Source organism: Erinaceus europaeus, chromosome 5 (assembly GCF_950295315.1).
Source record: "Erinaceus europaeus chromosome 5, mEriEur2.1, whole genome shotgun sequence".
Classification (NCBI taxonomy): Eukaryota; Metazoa; Chordata; class Mammalia; order Eulipotyphla; family Erinaceidae; genus Erinaceus; species Erinaceus europaeus.
The window spans coordinates 49,048,811-49,070,289 of record NC_080166.1 but is presented as its reverse complement, the minus strand read 5'-3'; the positions used below and the strand labels follow the sequence as shown (position 1 = coordinate 49,070,289).

At 39.4% G+C, this 21,479-nt stretch overlaps 2 protein-coding genes across 3 annotated transcripts in view; both read left to right on the top strand.

Annotated features, from left to right (window-relative positions):
* Positions 1 to 21,479, top strand: part of IPO11 (importin 11) — a 191,280-nt gene that overhangs the window by 140,915 nt on the left and 28,886 nt on the right. Inside the window, exon 28 of one of the 2 annotated variants that reach the window (XM_060191289.1) lies at positions 8,359 to 8,495. The exons of the other annotated variant lie outside the window; for it this stretch is intronic. Coding sequence (XP_060047272.1) covers positions 8,359 to 8,380 — 22 coding nt within the window. The 3' untranslated portion in view covers positions 8,381 to 8,495. Of the gene's footprint in view, positions 1 to 8,358; positions 8,496 to 21,479 lie in introns of those variants that run through there. 2 annotated transcript variants of the gene reach the window in all.
* Positions 8,635 to 9,321, top strand: LRRC70 (leucine rich repeat containing 70). Its single transcript, XM_060191301.1, has one exon. It carries the CDS (start codon positions 8,635 to 8,637, stop codon positions 9,205 to 9,207), a length of 573 nt encoding a protein of 190 aa, XP_060047284.1. The 3' UTR covers positions 9,208 to 9,321.

Sequence of the window (21,479 nt, the reverse complement as noted above, 5' to 3'; positions counted from 1 at the left end):
GATGGAAGCATTGAGAGTGTTAAACACACAACCCCACATCTGTAGCTTCCTTCGGTGTAGTGGGAAGTGGGCTTGATCTTCTGTCAGACACCTGGCAAAGTGGCACGTTATCCACGTGAGCTATTTTGCCAGCCCCTCTTGTGGTTTCTGCAGATTACCTTGGTGACTGTATATGTAATGCCTGTGAAAGTGTTACGTACACATATAATCCAATGATGGCATGTTAACTTTAGTAGTAACTATTATTACTTTCAATTACTGCTTTACTCCTAGTGGAGTTGCTATTATTAAACCTGTAAATGTGCACAAACATCGCCAATATCAAAATCGAATATCAAATAGAATTGTTCTCTCACTTCAGGAAACTCCCTTATGCTGTATGTTGGGAATCACATCCTCCTCTGATCCCAAATCCCTGACAACTACTAATCTATTGTTCTCTTCACTGTCATTTTGTTTTTGGATAGTATCATATAAATGGAATCATACAGCATATAACCTTGAGAATGACTTTCTCATTCACCTTAATGTTTTTTAAAATTCATCCAAGCAGTGTGTGCCATCAGAATGCTTGTTTTATTTTTTCTCACTGAGTAGTACTTTATTGTAAGAATAATCAAATTCAAACAGTGAAAGATATTTGGGTGTTTAGAATTCTACCCTGCCACACTTGTCTGTGTCATAGCCTCTACTCCTGGATGGATGGGGAGAAAAAGGAAGGGGTGATGGGTGTAGGTGTGATTAAGGAAGAAGAAGGAAGGAAGAGAAGATTGGACCATGGGGGGGAAATGGAGAAGTATGTATAAATATAGACAGATAGTTGTAGAAATAATAGTTAACTCATATCTGCAGCCTTAGGAGAACTGCTGTAGCTTACCATGGAGGGATTGGGGATTCTGAACTCTGGTGGTAGGAATAGTGTGGAGTTGTACCCCGTTCTCATATAGTTTTGTAAATCAATATTAAATCACTAATGAAATTTTAAAAAACTAAAAAGAAAATTAAGGATTAAGCTAAAATTTGAGTGACCGTGATTTACCACTAATTGATGATGTGTTCATGGCATGTAAGATTGAGTGGTCTCTGAATTTCATTCCTGCTTCAAGTATTTGCTTTTTTCTTTTTAAGTTTTGATTTCTCTAATTTGTTGTCTCTAAGAAAGTAGTCCTTTGGATGGACAGAAGACTGAACTTTGCTTCTACTGGATATTGACCTGTGAACTACCGAACATAATTTAGACTGTTTAGTGTAGTCATTTTAACGTAGCTCAGTTTTTAAAATAGAAGAATAGTCCCTACCATTGCTACTTTATAGGGAGGACAAGTTCCTGGAGTAGTGGCGCATGAGACAGTGGGCTTATGATGATGTTCCTGATGGAACTGACCAGTAATGTTGGAGAGAGGATTATTTTGGCCCATTATATCTGTGTGGGAAGCTAAGGATTTCCTAATTAGGAACTAATTGAGATGATGGGGTGGTCTGGTATTAACCAAAAAGCCATCATTAAGTAAGCCCTAGTCTCTTGCCCTTATCCAACGTTTGTAATTCTTTATTTGGTGAGCTTAGACTTTCTCCCAGTTGTAAAGCATTGAGTGTCATTTGTTGTGTCCAAACTGGTTTTGGGTTTATGGGGCTCACCTTCTTTGGGCCTTTCTACTAGGTTGCCAAGTTTATTAGGTGCAAGTCTATGCAGTCAGAGAATTTGTGATGTCTTCTTTAGGCCCTTCTACTAGGATCCCAGGCTTATTAGCAGCATAATGTGGCACGGCAGCATTGATAGCATTGATTTAGTTAAGGTCAACAGAGCCAGTAGGATGGTAAGGGATCCGGAGAGAAGAAACATCCAGAAATATGGACAGCCTTAGAGTTCCAGGACTAGGAGAAATAAGGATCTTAAAAAGAATGGGAAGGGTTTTTTATAGCCTTAGAAAGAGTTTAAAATAGCAGTAGCTAATTATTATTATAACTAGGTTAGTTGGGGGGTTGTTTTCTTATGAAAATCCAGTGGTTAGGATCTACTGTAATTAATTTGACCTCACTATGCTTTTTGCAGGGCCAAGTGGCTTTGATCTATCTGGCTTATTCTTGCTACAACTTCCTAAAATTTTACTTCTATGATAAATATTTTTGGTTTCTTTGTATAGTTGTGACACAGAGGGCATTTAGCAGTGTTCTCATTTACCTTGCAGTTTCTCACATTTTGAATTTCATTTTGGCTTTGATGGCTTATTTCTCTGAATTTTTCCAAATTATAGGGAAGGGAAAATTTTCCTTGACTCTTACAGTTCCTTACAACGATAAAATCAGTAGGAGAAAAGTGTATACATTTGTTTAATAGGACCTCTACCTGACATAGAAGTCTCTGTGAGGAAATTACTAGCTAAGTGTTGTTGGGTGTCCTCAGGCCAGCAGAGAAGTGGCAGCAACACCGGGAACTGGGAACCTGTGTTGAGGGTGAGGCGCGGAGAAAAGGACCAACCTCCGGGAGTGCTTCAGAGAGACAGTGCGTTTGTTGTTTATGCACAGGGTTAGATCTACTGATCACCATCCAATAGGAACATAGAGGAAGTATGTAGGACCCAGTGAGGAAATCGCGTGACACCCTCGCCACGGTAATTACCCCCAGGTGCACCTCATTCATGCTCTTAGGTTACACCTGCTTCTCATATCCAGCTCAGGCTCAAAGGCAAGTTAGCAGCCTATAAGGACTCAAGTTATGTCCTTATAAAGGGAGGTCACCTATCGGCGTGCACGAGAAGCAGGGACCTTTAGGGTATGTTGTGTAAGGAGGCAGCTCCCTTGCCCTTGAGCTTGGTGCCCTCTCTGCCTACAGAGTCAAGGAGGGACATGCCTTTAGGCCAGGTCAGCCTCGGGGTCTACCTTCTCAAGACTCAATGTAGAAGTGACAGGCCTCTGCTCAGGTTGTGGGATCTGCGCCTCCCACAGCTAAGGAAATCGTTAAACCTGTATGTTTTGATGTAATGTTTAATGCAGAGAAGAAAGATAAAGCTAAGACAAAAGATTCTGAGCTAAGGGTAGTCAACTGGGTGAAACCCAGCAAAGTCTGCTTTTTCAGTTCTTCTGAGTTCTGGCTAGATAAGTATGCTTCTTTTTTTAATTTTTTTTTTTTTTAAATTTAAGAAAGGATAAATTAACAAAACCATTCCCACCACCCAATCTCCATATCCCACCCCCTCCCCTGATAGCTTTCCCACTCTCTATCCCTCTGGGAGCATGGACCCAGGGTCATTGTGGGTTGTAGAAGGTGGAAGGTCTGGCTTCTGTAATTGCTTCCCCGCTGAGCATGGGCGTTGACTGGTCGGTCCATACTCCCAGTCTGCCTCTCTCTTTCCCTACTAGGGTGTGTCTCTGGGAAAGCTGAGCTCCAGGACACATTGGTGGGGTCTTCAGTCCCGGGAATCCTGGCCGGCATCCTGATGGCATCTGGAACCTGGTGACTGAAAAGAGAGTTAACATACAAAGCCAAACAAATTGTTGAGCAATTATGGAACCAAAGCTTGAAATAGTGGAGAGGAAATGTTAGGGGGATACTCACTGCAAACTCTAGTGTACTTCTGCTTTCAGGTATATATTTTGCAGTAGTTTATGGATACGTGTGAACATATGCTCTCTCTCACAGAAACTGGTGTATATCTAGGTTTTGGGACTTTGTTAGAAAGTGAACCAACTGAGGTGGAATTAGAGTATACTATGAAAGGAAAGGTCTCACCCGAGTAATGAAGCTGAAGGGTTGTCATTCCACACGTGAAGTCTCTGGACACAGTCTGAAGTGAAGCATGTTGAGGTGGCAATCGTTGTGTTGGTTAGGTTGTGATCGGCAGATGCAATATTAATTGATAATGGATTGGGAGAGGCATACGGGAAAGTGGGCCCTATCCAAGGGTTCCAGGACTGGGGGAAGTAGAGGCTCTATAGTGGAGATGTGAGGTTCCTGCTGTCTTAGGGTTCGAAAGACAATCGATAGTTAATGTTATCATCACATTATTTGGTAATTGGGTTAACTTTGAAAAGTCCTTTTGTTAGGGTTTGCTGTACAGTACCCAGTATCTTGTATGTAGCTGTGCTATTGGTTGCTTCTGACTTTTTTTAATTTAAAAATTTTTTTTTATATTTATTTCTTTATTCCCTTTTGTTGTCCTTGTTTTATTGTTGTAGTTATTATTGATGTTGTTATTGTTGGATAGGATAGAGAGAAATAGAGGAGGGGGAAGACAGAAAGGGGGAGAGAAAGACACCTGCAGACATGCTTCACCGCTTGTGAAGCGACTCCCCTGCAGGTGGGGAGCCGGGGGCTTGAACCAGAATCCTTATTCTGGTCCTTGCACTTTGTGCCACCTGCGCTTAACCAGCCGCGCTACCGCCTGACTCCGGATAAGTATGCTTCTTTCCTCCTGGCACAAGGAGGGTACTTCCTAGTTGCATGCTTTATGACCTGCTTCAGGAGAGAAGGGACAGGGGAAGGTTAGAGTGACCTTAATGCTTTTAGTTCTTTTCCCCAAAGTTCTTCAGTTCAAAATACTACTCAGCATGCCAAGCTCTGTATTTTGGAATAGTGTATCCTGAACACTGTATGTCTTAAAGTTGAATATTGTAATTAGATAATCTGTGAGACATTCTTATTCCACGTTGTATGTTATTGAACATGTTTAACAATAGGGACTTGCCTTGCTTCTGTTCCATCTTTACTTCTCTTTTGTTTGTATTGTTTCTCTGTCATTTGGTGATTTGGGGGGGGGTGGGCTTATTGTTTTCTCATTTCTTCACCCATAACAAGGCAATAGCAACAGCCTATCACAAGTAATAGTTGTGAGGGTTCCAAATTACCTCAAGTAAAAGCTGTTATTCAATATATATTTCCACTTACTAAGTCACGGAAGGAGGCTGCTGTAGATATTGCCAAAATTTAATACGGAAATAGTTCATCCTGTCAATGGCACTAATTACCGTTATGTGTAATAAAGATGTCTCCATATAAAAAATTAGAGGGGCCAGGTAGTGGCACACCTGGTTAAGCATACGCATTACTATGCATAAGGGCCAAGGTTTAAGCCCCTGCTCCCACCTGCAGGGGCTTAAACACAAGTGGTGAAGCAGAGCTGCAGGTTTCTCTTTGTCTCTTTCCCTATATCCCTCCTCCCCTCTCAATTTCTCTTTGTCTCTATCCAAAAATAAATAAAAATATTTAAGAAATCATTAAATGCATATATATAATGAATTGGATTTTTTATTATTGACATTTTAAGTGTGTTGGATATGTTAGAAATAGTAATAAAAGCCAGGCAATAAAATCTATAAACAGTTAACCTTTTTGTGAAATGAATGATTAAGCCATATGTACTATAAGCAACTTAAAGTCAGCTGTTTAAATCTTTACCTTGAAACATACATTGTACACAGCACATATTCTAAAAGTTTCAAATTAATGTTTATGTTAAATTATCAAGGCTTCCTTCACACCCCTCAGCTTTTCTTGCAAAGTTTTTAAATCAATAATCTGATACACACCTTTTTATCATTCTACTGCTCAACTCATAGACATAATGACTCCATATATATATGGAGTCTGTTGGTGCTGGGGATTGAATCTGGAGCTCAAAGCTTCATGAATCATAGTCTTTTTCGTATGGTATCTACCTGTCTCCTTCATATTTTTATACCCCTAATTTTTTTTTTGAAAAGAAAAATAAAAAAATAGTAGAGCATAGAAAGTAATATGCCAACACTTGTGTTAATTATTTTCCATTGCTTGGTTTTGCTACCTAGCATGTATCCAAAACAATCTAAATATTTTATGCATTAAAACTCTCATAGAGGCTACATTGCTTAGTTACATCTTCAACATGCATTTTTTTTTTTTTGTTCCTCACTCACTGGCTATCTGCTGTTGATGTATGCAGAATTTGTGTTTTTAGAACATTTAAATTTTTCGTGGTTCCTTTAAGATATATTTTTTTCAATTATGAGGTATTCTGATGTGTGTATCAGGAAACTCAAATTAACTGCATTCTGAAAAAAAAAAAAAAGTTCCTGAAATTTCCTTCCAACAATACTTTGGAAACACAGATAAAATTGCTTCCTGTCTCTCAGTTTCCTGTATCCATGGCAACTTCTGTTTTGCATACTGACTGTGGAGGAACCAATGTGAAGAGTGGTGTTTCCTGAGTAAACTGATTTTTTAAAAAAGGTGGATGGGTGGAGGTCAACAGTACCACAGAGAGAACTGGAGTTTAGAAATGTCGCTTCAGATTTAGAAAGAAAACCTTTACTTGAATCAGGCGAATGTTAATAAGCTGCATTTCCTATTCTTGGTAAGACTATTTAAATGTGAATTTTCAGTTTAAATGAAAAATACTTCGATTTATTGAAAAAAATGAGTTTAAACTAGTAGTTTAGAGATGCTTTAATTGTTCTGTAGTGAATTTGCATTTTAGTTTTTTATAAGTTATGTTTAACTGATACTCAATTTTAAGTTATTAAATATATTTCTAGAGACTCATTCCTACCTTATTATTTGTCACTTTTCTTATTACTTAATAATATTTTAAACTAACTTAGCAAACTTTTTTTGCAGTCTACTGAACTTCAATTATTATTTTGTCTTTCAGATTGTTTCAGTGATTTAAAGTCTTACTTTCTCTTTGTAGCCAGTTTAAAAGAAACAGGAAAACCAGGGACAGAGCAATGTGTGGATTACATTTTTTTCTGCCATGCTTATAATTTTCTTATTGTTTACTATCTTGCATTATTATTATTATTATTATTATTTTTTTTAAATATTTTATTTATTTTATTTTTGAGAGAGATGCAGATAGAGAGAGACAGAGAGAAACACCAGAGCACTGCTAAGCTCTGGCTTATGGTGGTGTGGGGGATTGAACCTGGGACTTTGGAGTCTCAAGCATGAGAGTCTGTTTGCATAACCATTATGCTATCTCCCCCACCCCTTGCATTATTATTAAGGAATGCTCGAATGCCCATCTGTTTGCCAGCTCTGTTCTAGGGGACAAATTAACTGCTGGAGCTTGAGCCTTTCAAGTATTCCTAAGAATTTTCCTGAAAGTATAGACTTTCTCTGTCTGACTGGAAATAATATATTAGAGAAATTGAATCATAATTATAGCATTAATTTTAGGGGATTCTGCTATTATGTATGTCTGTATGTCCAAAAGCCTTTGTTCAGTTATGTCAACTGTATTTTCTTTTTCTTTTTTTTTTAAACTTTATTTTATTTGATCGGACAGTGAGTAATTTAGAGGGAAGAGGGAAATAGGGAAGGAGAGAGCTAGACACCTGCAGACCTACTTCACCGCTTGTAAAGCTTTCCCCCCTGTACATGGGGACCAGGGGCTTGAACCCAGTTCCTTGCACACTATAATGTGTACACTAAACCAGGTGCACCACCACGCAGCCTGTATTTTCTATATCTGAATAATAATTCTATAAAATACTTGGGCCATGGGATATTTAAGGGGCTTTTCAGCCTTTGCATTCTAATCAAGTATCTTGTGTTCCAAGAGAAATGCTTGATGACTTAGTTTCAGTTTAATACTTAAGTCTATAAAGGAATTGCTGCACTGTCCTCAGGAATGCTACCTTTGTATGACAGTCTTCAGATGCTTGATTTGTGGAACAATAAAATTTTTTTTTAAATATTTTATTTATTTATTCCCTTTTGTTGCCCTTGTTTTATTGTTGTAGTAGTTGTTGGATAGGACAGAGAGAAATGGAGAGGGGAGGGAAAGACAGAGAGGAGGAGAGAAAGATAGACACCTGCAGACCTGCTTCACCGCCTGTGAAGTGACTCCCCTGCAGGTGGGGAGCCGGGGTTCGAACCGGGATCCTTATGCCGGTCCTTGTGCTTTGCGCCACCTGCGCTTAACCTGCTGCACTACAGCCCGACTCCCGGAACAATAAAATTTTGAGTACATCAGGCATCTAGGAGACCTGGATTGTTTGTGTCTAGGAGGTAGTTATTTAATTAAAATACCCATCAGATTGAACTAATCAAAAGTCTTAAAAGACTCCCTTTGTTTCATAATGCTATGGAAACATTGCCACCCTTCTTTGCATTTAGAGGACATGCCAACTTAGACTGTCTCCTACAAAATTTAATAATTTAAAATGTTTCTAGGAATGTATTTAGTGGAACTATTGATTTTAAACATTAGATCTTAAGTTTGTATATTTAGAAAATTTAAATGCTGACACATTTAGCTTGTAAAAGAATTTAAACTACCTTAGATTAGATAGGAACAATACTCAGCACTGATAATGATACATTTGAAAATATGGGAGCATCTGTGAAGATCCTTAATGTGTCACTTAATAATCTTACAGACTTACATCCAAGGGTCCTTAAGCCATTGTCTTCATTGACTCATCTTCACGCAAAGTCTAATCCTAGGAGCGTAACTGCAAAGTATTGGGCCATCGTGACTGGCTAGCATCTTCAGCCATTACTTTAAACATCTATTGTCAGACTCTCCCATCCATGCGCAACAGAGTATTGCCTTAAGTAGACTGACTTTACAAATTGTGATACATCTTCAACAAATGTACCCAGAGCTTGGGTTGTAAAAATCTCTTCACATTCATCACGAGAGCACTGCTTTAATGATGGCCTGGCAGAAAGTAACCACAAATGAAAAACATTTGGAAAACACTGAGAACATTACTTTCTGGGAAAGAATTCGCACTTCACCTGCCAGTAGATTTTTTCAAGACAATGCCTTTGGCAATCCACTAGAGACTACTGCTGTGTTACCTGTGCAAATTCAGCTTACTTCTTCTGTTAATGTGGACATGGAAAACAACAGTGCTTTACCGTTTGATGATGCTTCAGTGTCAGGGAAACCGTCTCTGATTTGCACACAAGAAGTTGAAAAGTTGAATGAGGCCTTTGACATTTTGTTAGCTTTTTTCATTTTAGCTTGCTTCTTAATCATTTTTTTGATCTACAAACTTGTTCGATTTAAACAGAAACTAAAGGCATCAGAAAGCTCAGGGGAAAACAGACTTGAATATTACAGCTTTTATCAGTCAGCAAGGTATAATGTAACTGCCTCAATTTATAACACTGCCCCAAATTCTCTAGAAAGCCCTGGTTTGGAACAGATTCAACTTCATAAACAAATTGCTCCTGAAAGTGAAGCACAGGTCATTCTCTTTGAACACTCTGCTTTATGATTCAGCTAAATATTGGCTTGAGGAAAACATCAGTGCTGTGGACACAAATAAAACTGAAGCCTCCTTATCGAGTTATAAACTTTACTTGAAAACATAATATGAGCTTACCATTAATAAAATGTTTTTAATAATCTGTGAATAGTGTATTCATTCAGAAATATTTTCTTTGATAAGCATTGTAGCAGGTAATAATGAAAATTAATGTTTCTTTATATAAAGCGCTATGATTAGTACTTCACACTTCACATTCTGCCTCTAAGAAAGAGCCATGTATGTTGTTATTATTTAGATTTCATAGATAAGAAAACAGAAAAAGGGCCTGGATATAGCTCAGCAGGTAGGGCATGTGCTTTGCTGTGCACATTTCCCAGATTGGATCCTTGGCATCAGAAGAAGCTCTGGTGCTCTGGTATATTTCTCTCTCTGCTTCTCTCTTTGTCCTTTTCTCTTAGTTAAAAACAGTAGTAATTGGTCCAGGAGAAGTGAAATTGTGCATGGAGGAGGCTTCATCTCCACAAAGCAAAGAGAGAGAGAGAGAGAGAGAGAGGGAGAGAGGACCTAAGTATAGTGAGTTAAAAAAACAAAACTGTTCCATGTTCCCATAGCTGGTGATACAGTCTGATTCCAGAGTTTATACTTTTAATTTTATGCTTTACTGTTTCTTAGGTGCTGGTGTTGTGGTTAGGAACAGCATAGACGTGGATCCTATTCTCAGCAGTTTGCAGTGCAGGAGAGACACATGACTAAAGTAAAGTTGATAAGACTACATTTGCAGGTGCTGTCTGCTCTGACATATAGGGGGCTAGAAGTAGTGTTATAAAAGAAAGAAGTATTGAAAATGGATAGTGAAGGATAAATGGAAAATATCCCACTGAAGAGAACCTAGTAATAAGTAGAAATAAAATCCTGTCAGAAGGGTTGAAGAAAGAGAGAAATACTGCTTTTTTTTTCCAGGAACTGAAATGATGTACTACTGGAGTTGTGAGTGGTGTGATATTTGCAGATAGAAATATCAGGTGATGAAAGATACTGAGATGTCATGGTTTTTCAAGGCCACCCGGGTGCCATTGAAGGATTTTAAGCAATCAGCTCATGTCAGATTTGTTGTTTAGAAAGTGCACACTTCCTACATGGAGCAGTAAGACTGGAGGCCACTTAAGTTGCGTAGGGAATTAAAATCACTAATCCAGGGCCTGGGTGGTGATGCACCTGGTTAAGTGCATATGTTCGAGCCCCCAGTCCCCACCTGCAGGGGGAAAGCTTCGCAAGTGGTGAAGCATTGTTGCAGTTGTCTCTCTGTCTCTCTCCCTCTCCCACCCTCTTCCCTCTCAGTTTCTGGCTGTCTCTATCCAATAAATAAATAAAGATAATAAAAAACTGTAAAGTAACTTTAAAAAATAAAATCAGAAAAAGCAAGGGCAACTGTGTATAAATGTGGACAGATAATTGTAGAGAAGATGGTTGGCCTATGTGTAAAACTTTAGGGGGAACTGTGGGGGATTGCAGTGGGGAGAGTGAAGATTCAGAACTCTGGTGGTGGGAATGGTGTGGATTCAAACCCCTGTCAATGTGTAATTCTGTAATATAAAAATAGAAAAAAAATAAAAAATTAAATCAAATCGCTAATTCAGAGGGGACAGACTGATGGTCTGGACTAAGGTAGTGACAGGATAGATTCAAGGACTATTTTGGAAGTAGAGTGTTTGCTGAACTGGTGACAGGTGATGGAGAAATCCAGGTTATTAGGTCTTGGGTAAGGCAACTCTTTCCCCTCCTTTCCCCTCCCCTCCTTTCCCCTCCCCTCCTCTCCCCTCCCCTCCTTTCCCTTCCCCTCCTCTCCCCTCCCCTCCCCATCTGTCTCTCTTCCTTTCCCCCCCTCATCTCTTGTTCAGAGTCCTCTCCTTTTCCTCTGTCCTTTCTTTTTTTTTCTTTCTTTTCATGCATTCGCAGAGCAAAGACAGCAAGAAAAGTGGGGATGAAGTGTGAGCAAATAATGAATTAATTATATTGTAGATATAATAAATTTGAGAACCAAACAGAGGATTAGGACTGAGATTTGTATATCTGGGAAAGGTAAACAGTTTTAACCTCTGTATGATAAACTCTTAATGGTAACGGCCATCATATTAGTAATAATTTTGGGAAACAGGTGAGGAAGAATGTGATGACCCGTTCCCACCACACTCCTTCAACCCCCCACCCCAATCCCCGGGAATATTAGTAGCCTTGCTTGAGGTTCTTTAATAACAATACATGATAAATGTAAGATAAGGAAGCACTGCAATATTGAGTTGTGGAGAAGAATATGCCATGACTTGTCTGATAACCCAGTACTTTTCTCTTTTAGAATAAATGTATGCTTGTATAGCACTCTGTATAATATTAGGCTGGTAGTAAGTGCTGTTGTGGTCTGCCATTAAATATACAAGTAAATCTTTAGAAAGAAAAGCTAATACTGTCAATGTGAAATTAGCCCAAACATTTGCTAACACTTAAACTAAATCACAATGATCAAATTTATATTACAAAACTGAATAATCATAAAGGGGCTGTGTGACTCATTTAACCTAAAGACAAAGGTTCCTGGCCTCAGAATTCCCAGGAAACCTTGTAAAAACACAGATTGCTGCTTCCCTCTCTTCCAAGATCTCTCATTCAGTAAGGACTGGAGTGAGACCTGTGTTTACAAATTAACAAGTTTACTAGTGCTACTCACAGCATAAGAACCACTGGTATAAAAGATTTGGCAGAAAAGCAGAGAGCAACTGAGTAGTGATATTGAGATCCACTAGAAATCACAAAGAGAAATTAAGGCTGCTTCTCCTTCCTAGAAGACTCTTTCTCTTTTACCCTCCCTCCCACCTACCCTCCCTCTTTACCCCTTTATCCCTCTCTTTCCCTTCCCCTTTCCTTCCCTCTCTTCCTTTCTGCAGAGAGAGTAAGTGAAAGAAACCACTGCACAGAAGCAGAGCTCAAACCTGAGCCATTAAATACAAAGTGGTAAGCTATTTTGCCAACCCCCTGGAAAAAGTACATTTATTTTTTTAAAATACTTACTATTACTTATTGGGTAGAGACAAATAATTTGAGAAGGAAGGTGGAGGGGGAGAGGGGGGGATGAGAGAGACAGAGACAGTATTACTCTACTGCTCATGAAGCTTCCCCCTCCAAGTGGAGACCAAGGGCTTGAACCCAGGGTTCTTGCACATTGTTCTGTGCTCAACTGGGTGTGCCACCACCCACCCCCAGGCTTTTAATGTTCTGCTTTTCCCCTGCCTAGTTTAAAGCTTTGTCCTCAATTGCAAATTCAGTAGATTACATGAGTGTATTTTAAATAAATCTGACCCTACATAAACAGTGTCTTCCATTATGCAAGAGTGTTTGAGAGACATGCTTACTGATGTATTTCCTTTTTGTTGTGTCCTCTCTACCCCCACAACTCCAATGAAGCTTTTCTGTACGAATTATACATACTCATTGAAAAAACAAAATTCAAAGTATACAGAAACATATAAAAGTTGAAGATCCTTACATGCCCCCATTCTCCACCATCCAAAACACATCTTCATTAAAAAAAAAAAAAAAAAAAAAACCATCGGAGTGCGACTTAGATGGCTATTTGAAGTTAGGAAAAATGCATGTAACAGTATTGACCCCAATTTGTTTGTTTGTTTTAAAATTTATTGGATAGAGACCAATCAAAATGGAAAGAGGAGACGGAGTCATAATAGAGAGACAGTTACAACTTGGCTTCAACACTTGTGAAGCTTTCTCTCTGCAGGGGGTTTGAATCCGGATCCTTTCATGTGATAATATATGCACTCTACTGTGGATGTCACACTACTCCTTAACATTACTTACCTTAAAATTTAAGAAGGTCCTTCTGCACCCCATAATGATCCTGGGTCCATACTCTCAGAAGGATAGAGAATTGGAAAGCTTCCAGTGGAGGGGATAGAATACAGAATTCTGGTGGTGGGAATTATATGGAATTGTACCCCTCTTATCCTACAATCTTGTCAATTATTATTAAATCAATAAAAAAATAAGAGGATGATAATATAAATTCTATCAGGAGTTTTCAGTGTACAATTTCTAGTTGAACTCAATTAGAAAACACAAATTTTACTGACACCCAGCTCGCATTTCACTGTATTTACACAGGGGAAACTGATTTGATTGTTTGGTTTTAATTACTTCATATTTTGAGCAGCCCTACCTTGAGTCTAATTGCAAAGTTGAAACCAAACTGTAGTCTAAAGTTAATATAGCTAAAGAAACTTACTCATAGATTTCTGTATTTCTCTATCACTTACTAGAAGTTTTAATTAGAGTGCTCAAAAGTATTTTGGCTCCAACTAAAAATGCTTGTGTTTAGATGTGGATCCCATTTGCTTCGTGAATTTTAAAAAAATATTTATTCCCTTTGTGTTGCCCTTTTTTTTTTTTTTTTCTTTTTATTGTAGTTATTATTGTTCTCATTGTTGGATAGGACAGAGAGAAATGGAGAGAGGAGGGGAAGACAGAGAGGGGGAAAGAAAGATAAACACCTGTAGACCTGCTTCACCACTTATGAAGTGACTCCCCTGCAGGTGGGGAGCCAGGGTCTCGAACCGGGATTTTTACGCTGGTCCTTGTGCCACATGCACTTAACCCACTGCGCTACCACCCAACTCCCAGCTTCTTTATTTTATAAAATATGGTTAACTGTTTCCCATACCTATACAAAGTAAGAATGGAACTCCACTGACATCTGTTTATAACACTAACTTTTTCTAGTATTCTAGTGTCTCTTATACTCTTTCTGTCGCTCATAAAAAGATATTTTTTAAGTTGGATAGATTCTTCTAATTTTTTTTCCTATTGTCAGGTATTCATTATTTTTAGGATCTTCCAAGTAATAGAATCTAATCATATTCCACTGAAACTAATGTTAATAATGTAACATAAGCTTATAATTTATTGAAATCTCCAAGCTTTGAGGTAGAAGTGGACCCATGTGTAATTATTGCATTTTTGAGTAATGAAATAACATTAAAATACTCATATACATATATATGTAGGCTTATCTCTGAGGTTCAGTGCTGGCACTAGGAATCGACTGCTTCCAGCAGCCACTTTTTTCTCTCTCCTCCTTTTAGATAGGACACAAAAAGGATGGAGAGAGAAAGAAAGATACTTGCAGACCTGCTTTTTTGTAGGTGGGGATTGTAATGTAAGGTCATCTGGGTGTACTACCACTCAGCCACTATTTTTAAAACTTTATTGACTTAATTTGAGAAGACAGAGAAATTGAGAGGGAAGGGAGACGAGGCGCACCTCCTGCACAGCTCATGAAGTTTTGCCTCTGCGGGTGGGGAAGGGAGCTTGGATCCTGGTCCCTGCACATGGAAATGTGTACACGTAGCCAGGTGCATCATCGCCTGGCCTGTACTATATTTGTTTTTAATGGTTGCCAGAACAGAGACGAAACCTCTTAAAAGTTAAAAAGGACAAAAAAAAAAAAAAAAAGGATTAAAACCAACTTCAGTGTTAGACTCTTTTATCAAATTGATTTCACATTCACTTTCTGTGACCTGTTGGAACTTTTAGTTCTTCCTTAATCCAAGAATTCCTCTCTTTTACTTCTCTTCTGTCACTGAGCCACAAGCTTGAAAAGTTTTGTGTGACTTTGTAACTTGCTGTGCTGTTTGGAACCCAGAGGGAGGAGCCTGTACTATGTGAAGCAAGCAGTAGCCCTCTCTTGCTTGAGTTTGTAATGATTTTGTGGATGAAACACAGTGACAAGCCTTTTTTACTTGTGTTCATATTGGACTGTCTTGGGCATAGTTTTTCTTTTCTTTTCTTTCCTTTCCTTTCCTTTTTTTTTTTTTTTTTTTTTTTCCTCCAGTGGCTTAGTGCCTGCACTATGAATCCACTGCTCCTGGAGGCCATCTTTTCCATTTTTGTTATTGCCGCTGCTGCTGTTGTTGCATAGGACAGAGAGAAACTGAGAGAAGAGTGGAAGATAGAGAGGGGGACAAAAAGATAGACACCTGCAGACCTGCTCGACCCCCTGCAGGTGGGGTGGCGATGCTTAAACAGGGTTCTTTGCACCAGTCCCTGCACTTCTACTATGTGAGTAGTAGAAATGCAGCCCGGCCCCCAAGCACAGTTTTGAAAATAAGTTTCCGCTACTTTTAGTTAACACTACATAAATGGATCTTATAGCTGCAAACTTGCTTTGCAAAGCCCTGTGGGATGAGAGAGGGAAACGTAGAGTCTACTCTTTATTGACCCAGATGTGCTTTGTGTCATTTCCTACTGACTCCTTTGAAGCATCATGCATTTATTGGAGGGTTCTGGCTTTTGAGTAGGAAGTAATTGTCTAACCCTGCATAGTGCGAACACTTTGTGTGTCATGTGTCTTTTCCCTCTTATCTCTGTGTCTTCTTTATCTCTTCAGTATGCAGTACATGTGTATAAAATTGTGACAGTTTTTCATTTAAATTCAACTGATTTTTTTTTTGGGGGGGGGGTGATGATCTTAATTCTGGCCTTAGTACCAAAGTTTACATTTCCTTTGTATCTTATTTGAGGCCCCAAGAACAGTACTATTTATGTCCTAGTACAGTTTATTCATGTTTTAGCTGTTATCTGCCTCTTATCTTTAATTGACAACTAGCCAAGTAAATTCAGGTGATAATTCCTAGAAGCTGGAAAGACTGTGATGTTAAAGTGTTTGTGAAAAAGAAGGTTGATTTGAGGACTGATTATTTAAGTTAGTGGAAAAGCATGCACTTTGCTTGTGTGGGACTCTGGATTTGATCTCTGGAGCATACATATATCCATATGCAAGACTGGTGTGAAAAGTAGTGTGAAAAATTCATGTTAAGTGAAATAAGTCAGAAACAGAAGGATGAATATGGGATGATCTTACTCTCAGGCAGAAGTTGAAAAACAAGATCAGAAAAGAAAACACAAGTAGAACCTGAACTGGAATTGGTGTATTGCACAAAGTAAAAGACTCTGGGGTGGGTGGGTGGGGGGATACAGGTCCAAAAATGATGACAGAGGACCTAGGGAATGTGGTATTGTTATATGGAAATGTTATGCATGTACAGACTATTGTATTTACTGTCAAATGTAAAACATTAATTCCCCAATAAATAAATTTAAAAAAAAGAAAGAAAAGTGTGAAAAATTAAAGATCAGAGAGTGGTAGGCAGAAAACTAGCTACATGGGACTGGGTAAGTTATAATTAGGAGTTTGAATTTTACCATGTGATAAATGGTTGAAAGTTCAAACTTTTGTTTTGTAGCAAAGGCAATATGATCAGATTTTATAAGAGCACTTTGGTCTGCTCTGTAGAAAATGGGTTAGAGGAAACCCAGAGTGGAAGCTTTCCATTCAGGAAATTATGCAATAGTTCAAACAAGAGACAGTAATTGACTTGAAGCACAGTGCTATCAAGTAGAAACAAATTTGTCAGAGGTAAACATTGAAGAATTTGATGATGAAGTGGGTTTAAGTGAAGAGAAAGGTCACAGTTGAATGCCAGGCTCAAGTTATTAGCTGGGAGTGTTGCTCTTTGTTCAGGTAAAGACAATTTGAAGAGAACCCACTTTGGATTTTTTTTTTTTTTACCTACTTTGGAATTTTTATCTTGTTATGGTTTCTTTATAGGGAAATACTTAAAACTCCAGTCTGGAATAAGTTTGTCATGCTTTTTTTTGTCTATTAGAGACAGTGAGAAATTAAGAGGGGAGAGGGTGATAGGGAGAGAGAGACACCTGCAGCCCTGCTTCACTGCTTACCAAGCTTGCCCCCTGCAAGTGGAGACTGGGGGATCGAACCCAGGTCCTTGTGCACTATAGCATTTGTGCTCAAATAGGTGTGCCAAGAAAGCTTGTCATGCTTATGACATTACCTAGGAGAGATTTTTTTTTTAAAAGGATGCAGCAGTATTTAAACTATTTAAATAAAGTATTTATTTATTTAAAGGATTTAGAGCTTAGAGAGAGATGCAATGTAGACCTAGTGATTAGGAGGAATTTGGCAGTGAGTCTGAATGTAGGTCTGAGTATTAGGCGATCACGTTAGATTTCCTTATAAGAAAATTCTGGGGGACCAGCTGGTGGCATACTTGGTTGAATGCACATGTTACAGTGAGCAAGGGCCTGGGTTCAAGATGAAGTCCCCACCTGCAGGGGGAAAGCGTCACAAGTGGTGAAGCAGTGAAGCAGGTGTCTCTCTTTCTCTCTCTTTCTATCACCCTCTACTCTCTCAATTCCTGGCTGTCTCTATCCAATAAGTAAAGATAGAAAAATATTTTTAAAAGAATTTATAAAAAAAGAAAATATTGGGTGTCAGGCGGTAGCGTAGCGGGTTAAGTGCACGTAGCACAAAGCACAAGGACTAGTGTTATGGATTCCATTTCAAGCCCCCAGCTCCCCACCTGCAGGGAAGTCGCTTCACAGGCGGTGAAGCAGGTCTGCAGGTGCCTCTCTTCCTCTCCCCTTCTCTGTCTTCCACTCCTCTCTCCATTTCTCTCTGTCCTATCCAACAATGAACGACATCAATAATAATAATAATAACCACAACAAGGCTACAACAACCAGGGCACCAAAAGGGGGATAAAATGGCTTCTAGGAGCAGTGGATTCATGGTGCAGGCACTGAGCCCCAGCAATAACCCTGGAGGCAAAAAAAAGATAATTCTGTATAAAGTATTTAAAAAAATATTTATTCCCTTTTGTTGCCCTTGTTGTTTTATTGTAGTTATTATTGATGCCATAGTTGTTGGATAGGACGGAGAGAAATAGGGGGAGAGAAAGATAGACACCTGCAGACCTGCTTCACCTCCTGTGAAGCGACTCCCCTGCAGGTGGGGAGCCGGGCACTCGAACCGGGATCCTTGTGCCAGTCCTTGCTCTTTGCAACACCTTCTTCTTCTTCTAGCGTTTGCCTTTCTTCTGTAGCCAGTCAACAGCGTCAGGTTGAGCCTGATGTAAAGTTTCGAGACCTCCTTTGAATCTGGAGAGGTGGCAGTCGTTGACTATGTGGGTCATAGTCTGTCTGTAGCCGCAGGGGCAGTTCGGGTCGTCTCTGGCTCCCCAGCGATGGCACATAGCGGCGCACCGGCCATGGCCTGTTCGCTAGCGATTGAGGAGGGCCCAATCATAACGTGCTAGGTCAAAGCCGGGTTGACGCTTGCAGGGGTCTGCGATGAGGTGTTTGTTCTTTACCTCAGCTGACTGCCAACTCTGTTTCCAAGAGTCTGGAACAGAGAAGTTCAGTGTAGGCGTAGGGGACCAGATTGGGTGACGAGACATCAAGCGTTGGACAGGGTGGGCGAAGATATCCGCGTATATTGGCAGGTCCGGTCGAGCGCAGATGTGGGAAATGTACTTAGATGATGCCGCATCCTGACGAATATCTGGCTGGGCGATGTTGCTAAGAACTGGCAGCCATGGAAATGGGGTGGAACGGATGGTTCCAGAAATTATCCTCATGGAGGAATATAATTTGGAATCGACCAAGTGGACATGGGGGCTATGGAACCATACTGGGGCACAGTATTCTGCAGTGGAATAGCATAATGCCAGAGATGATGATCGTAGTGTGGAAGCGCTCACGCCCCATGAGGAGCTGGCCAGTCTTACAATGATGTTATTCCTCGCGCCCACCTTTGCTGCAGTTTTTATGAGATGTTTGTGAAATGACAGAGTGCGATCGAGAGTAACGCCAAGATAGACTGGCTAAGCTTCATGCCGGATTCTCGTACCGCCAAGCTGCACATTAAGCTCACGCGAGGCCGAGGCATGGTGTAGGTGGAAAACAGATGATACCGTTTTTGCAGTGCTAGGGATTAGTCGCCATTTTTTACAGTAATCAGATATCAGAGACATGTCTTTCGTGAGTGTTTCCTCGAGGATGTCAAACTTGGATGCCTGAGTTGCACAGCAGATGTCATCAGCGTAGATGAACTTCCTTGAAGAAGTTTCTGGGAGGTCATTGATGTAAATATTAAATAGCGTAGGAGCCAGAACAGAGTCCTGGGGGAGGCCACTTGAGACAAGTCTCCATCTGCTAGACTTGTCACCCAGATGCACCCGGAATCTTCTGTTTTGGAGAAGAAACGATATAGTGTTGGCCACCCATGGAGGTGCAACACCTGTGCTTAACCCACTGTGCTACTGTCTGACTCCAAAGGTTTTTTTTTTTGCAGCTTGAGTACATTATATTTCTAGAGCTGTAGCAAAACTGTCAAACATATTTGAAGTAAAACACACTTCCATACTTCAATGTAAACTATTAGGGAATTCCCTCATCTGATGGATAGGTTTCATCATCTCCAAAGTCCCCTTTCGATTCTGCAGCATCACCCTCTGCAGTGTGGCATACAGCATACCTCAGTTTGCCTCCAGACCACTTTTTCACACAACTTAATTTTTTTAATGTCTTTATTTTTTATTTAAAAAAGGAGACATTAACAAAACCATAGGATAAGAGGGGCACAACTCCACACAGTTCCCACTCCCATGTCCATTATTATCTGGAGGCAATCACTTTTTCCCAATTCCTGTTTAGATTCACTTGGAAGCACTATATTTTTTTTCTATATTTGATGTTTTAACATTATAATATTACTTAAGTTTCATGTGGTATCCCACTACACATAGACCATTATTATCTTGCTTGTCTTAAACATAGTGGCCTTTAGAAATTTTTTCAGATGGGGGCTGGGTGGTGGTGCACCTGGCTGGGTGGTGGTGCACCACCTGGTGGTGGTGGTGCACATGTAACTATATGCTCAAGGACCTTGGTTCAAGCCCTCAGTTCCCCACTGCCAACATTGGAGGCAGGGCAGTGCTTAGTTAACAGTGGTTATGTAAATAGAATACAGTGTTAAGCAGGGGGGATTAAACCAATGAAACAGAAGGGGTCTTAGAAGCAGAATTTAGAAGCATATCAACACGCCACCTTAAAAAACAAGAATTTTTTTTTTTAATTATCTTTATTTATTGGATCGAGACAGCCAGGAATCAAGAGGGAAGGGAGTGGTAGTGAGGGAGAGAGACAGAGAGGCACCTCTAGCACTAATCGCAAAGCTTTCCCCCACAGGTGGGGACAGAGGATTCGAACCCAGATTCTTGCACATTGTAACATATGCACTCAACCAGGTGTGCCCCCCTAAAAACAACAACCCAAATTTTTTAGTTGTATATTTGCACTTAAGGAAGAAAAGTTATTTGGGGTGAATGATTTATAATATTTTGTTTGTATTATATGTTGGGGCCCAGCAGGATAGTGGTAATGTACCAGACTTGCATGTCTAAGGTCCCAAAGGTCACATGTTCAATCTTCAACATCACTATACAGTACAGCTGAGCAGTGTTCTTTTTCCCCCTAGAAAATAAGTCTCCCTCTCTCTGTCTCTCAAGTAAGGATCATTGGTGGTTATGAAAAGTTCAGCTTTCATTTTAAAATGTCAGTAAATTTCCATTATGATTTCTTTGTCCTATTTCCTTGCCAGTATTTGTCAGGACTTGATTTGTTAATATAGTTTTCCATGACCAAATATAAATTTCATGAATTTACTAATATGTTTTTCATGTAGAGAATACTATATAAAAAGGAATTATGTTTCCATTTAAATAATAAGAATGTTTGTAGTCCGGACTCTAGAAAATAAAAGAAAAGGGAGAGGAAAAAAATCCAGTTTTCTTGTAAATGTTACCATTTATGTGGCCTCTGAAATGAATGTGGTAGGAATTCTGGAATAATTTTGACAAATCAGATTTTTCTTCTTTTTTTTTCTTTTTTAAAGAATGTATTTATTTATTCATGAGAAAGATAGGAGGAGAGAAAGAACCAGACATCACTCTGGTACATGTGCTGCCAGGGATCGAACTCAGGACCGCAAGGTTGAGAATCCAATGCTTTATCTACTGTACCGCCTCCCGGACCACAACAAATCAGATTTTTTGATAAACTGTTCTTTTTTTATAATTCTTTTTAAATTGTTTTATCTTTATTTACTTATTGGATAGAAACAACCAGAAATTGAGAGGGAAGGGAGTGATAGGGAGAGAGATAGACACCAGCAACACTACTTCACCACTCTCAATGCTTTCCCCCTGCAGATGGTGACTTGAACCCTGGTCCTTGCGCATTGTAATGTGTGCTCAACTAGGTGTGTCACCACTTGCCCCTTCAATAAGCAATTAACGGGCTTATTAATTTCAGATGTGTAAGCAGAGAAATATAATTAAGAGAATATTTTATTT

Excerpts from the sequence above, each read along its gene's own strand:
- LRRC70 (XM_060191301.1), top strand. The coding sequence starts at position 8,635 with ATGATGGCCTGGCAGAAAGTAACCACAAATGAAAAACATTTGGAAAAC.